This window comes from Monodon monoceros, unplaced genomic scaffold (genome assembly GCF_005190385.1).
Source record: "Monodon monoceros isolate NGI ecotype Baffin Bay Population unplaced genomic scaffold, NGI_Narwhal_1 Super_Scaffold_13, whole genome shotgun sequence".
Classification (NCBI taxonomy): domain Eukaryota; kingdom Metazoa; phylum Chordata; class Mammalia; order Artiodactyla; family Monodontidae; genus Monodon; species Monodon monoceros.
In genome coordinates this window covers 66,716,704-66,718,256 of record NW_021703769.1, presented here as the reverse complement: position 1 = coordinate 66,718,256, position 1,553 = coordinate 66,716,704, and the positions used below count along the sequence as shown (strand labels likewise).

At 42.8% G+C, this 1,553-nt stretch overlaps 1 protein-coding gene across 1 annotated transcript in view; it reads right to left on the bottom strand.

Annotated features, from left to right (window-relative positions):
* Window positions 1-601: 601 nt before the first annotated feature.
* PRKCB (protein kinase C beta) overlaps window positions 602-1,553 on the bottom strand; it is a 309,888-nt gene continuing 308,936 nt past the window's right edge. Inside the window, exon 17 of the mRNA XM_029221908.1 lies at window positions 602-1,247. Coding sequence (XP_029077741.1) covers window positions 1,095-1,247 — 153 coding nt within the window. The 3' untranslated portion in view covers window positions 602-1,094. The remainder of the gene's footprint in view (window positions 1,248-1,553) is intronic.

Genomic DNA, 1,553 nt, shown 5'->3' with positions numbered 1-1,553 from the left:
ATGACAGAGGTCTCAATCTCAAATGGTTAGAGAATCCAGAGAAGTGGATGAGAGCATAGTACAATAGGGGGTGGTAGAGACTGTGGTAAAATAAGAGGATGCACTGCTTTTAAAGGAGATAGCCATTTTTCAGTTCTGTTGAATTATTTCCACATGGAAATGTAGGCCCAATGCTACCAGTCTTCTGATTTTTTTTAAAAGTGAATCTGAAAGTCTAGAAATTTACATAAAACTTCCATTTTTTAATGTTGACAATGATTTCAATTAAATGAAATTCTGTGCAAGTGAAACGAAATTCATTTACGCATCAGCCTATGGCTCTCCGGTTTGTAACCTCTGCGCCAGACTCTATTTAAAAGCAGACATGTAGGGCTTCCCTGGTGGCGCAGTGGTCGAGAGTCCACCTGCCGATGCAGGGGACACGGGTTCGTGCCCCGGTCCGGGAAGATCCCACATGCCGCGGAGCGGCTGGGCCCGTGAGCCGTGGCCGCTGAGCCTGCGCGTCCGGAGCCTGTGCTCCGCAGCGGGAGAGGCCTCAACGGTGAGAGGCCTGCGTACTGGAAAAAAAAAAAAAAAAAAGCAGACATGTAAACAAGAGTTTGCATATATTAACTCAGTTTAATCATATCAATTCTTAAACAAAAAATTTCCTCCAAGAGACAATAGTTCACAGTAACTGCAAAGCTTACTCACAATTTAAAAATACCAGTCATGCTTAGCATTCAAGGGGGATATCATAGAATAACTGTAAAAACTTTTACCATGAACATTAGCTTCTGACTTTAAAAATTACAAATGTTGAAGCATGTTGGTATCAGACATAGTAGTTCTGATATCGTCTGTTCATTTGATGAGTTTCTGGCAGTTTGGAAAGTTGTACCTCTACAATTGGATAAAGCGCTTACTCTAAACTAAACATTTTCAGATGTAGAAAACAAACTAGCAAGCTACACATACAAAGAAAAGCCCTCTAGGACAAGCTCTCCACGTGTGGAATGCCAGCATATGCACCATGAATCCTGGAAGACTAGAATAGATACATACACTTGCCCTGAAGTCTTATACTCCAGGCTTACAATGGAGTTTGCATTCACCTACACATTAATGACAAACTCTGGGTTAGTATAGGAGAAGCCAGCAAATTCATTTTGGTCCAAGTTCATGATGAAGAGTTTATCAGTAGGCGTGAGTTCCACAGGCTGTCTGGTGAACTCTTTGTCGAAATTGGAGGCGTCTCGCTTGTCTCTCTGCCAAATGGAAAGCAAACACATTAACACAGCATAAGAAGAAGGAAACGTGACCAAGACGTGCCAGTTATTGGGAAGCTGATGACGTCTCATGGGCAGAGTCAGGAGGAGCCCTGTGCTGACAGGGTTTAGCAGCGGCATTGCAATACTATCCCCTAGCTTTCACATTGTATGTTGGCTTCAGGAGAGAAAACTTGGTGGAAATTTTCTAAGAAAGGAAATGAGACCTTGACTTTCTTTAAGGATTGCCAGAAAGTGAGGTGTGTGTGTGTGTGTGTGTGTGTGTGTGTGTGTGTGTGTGTGTGT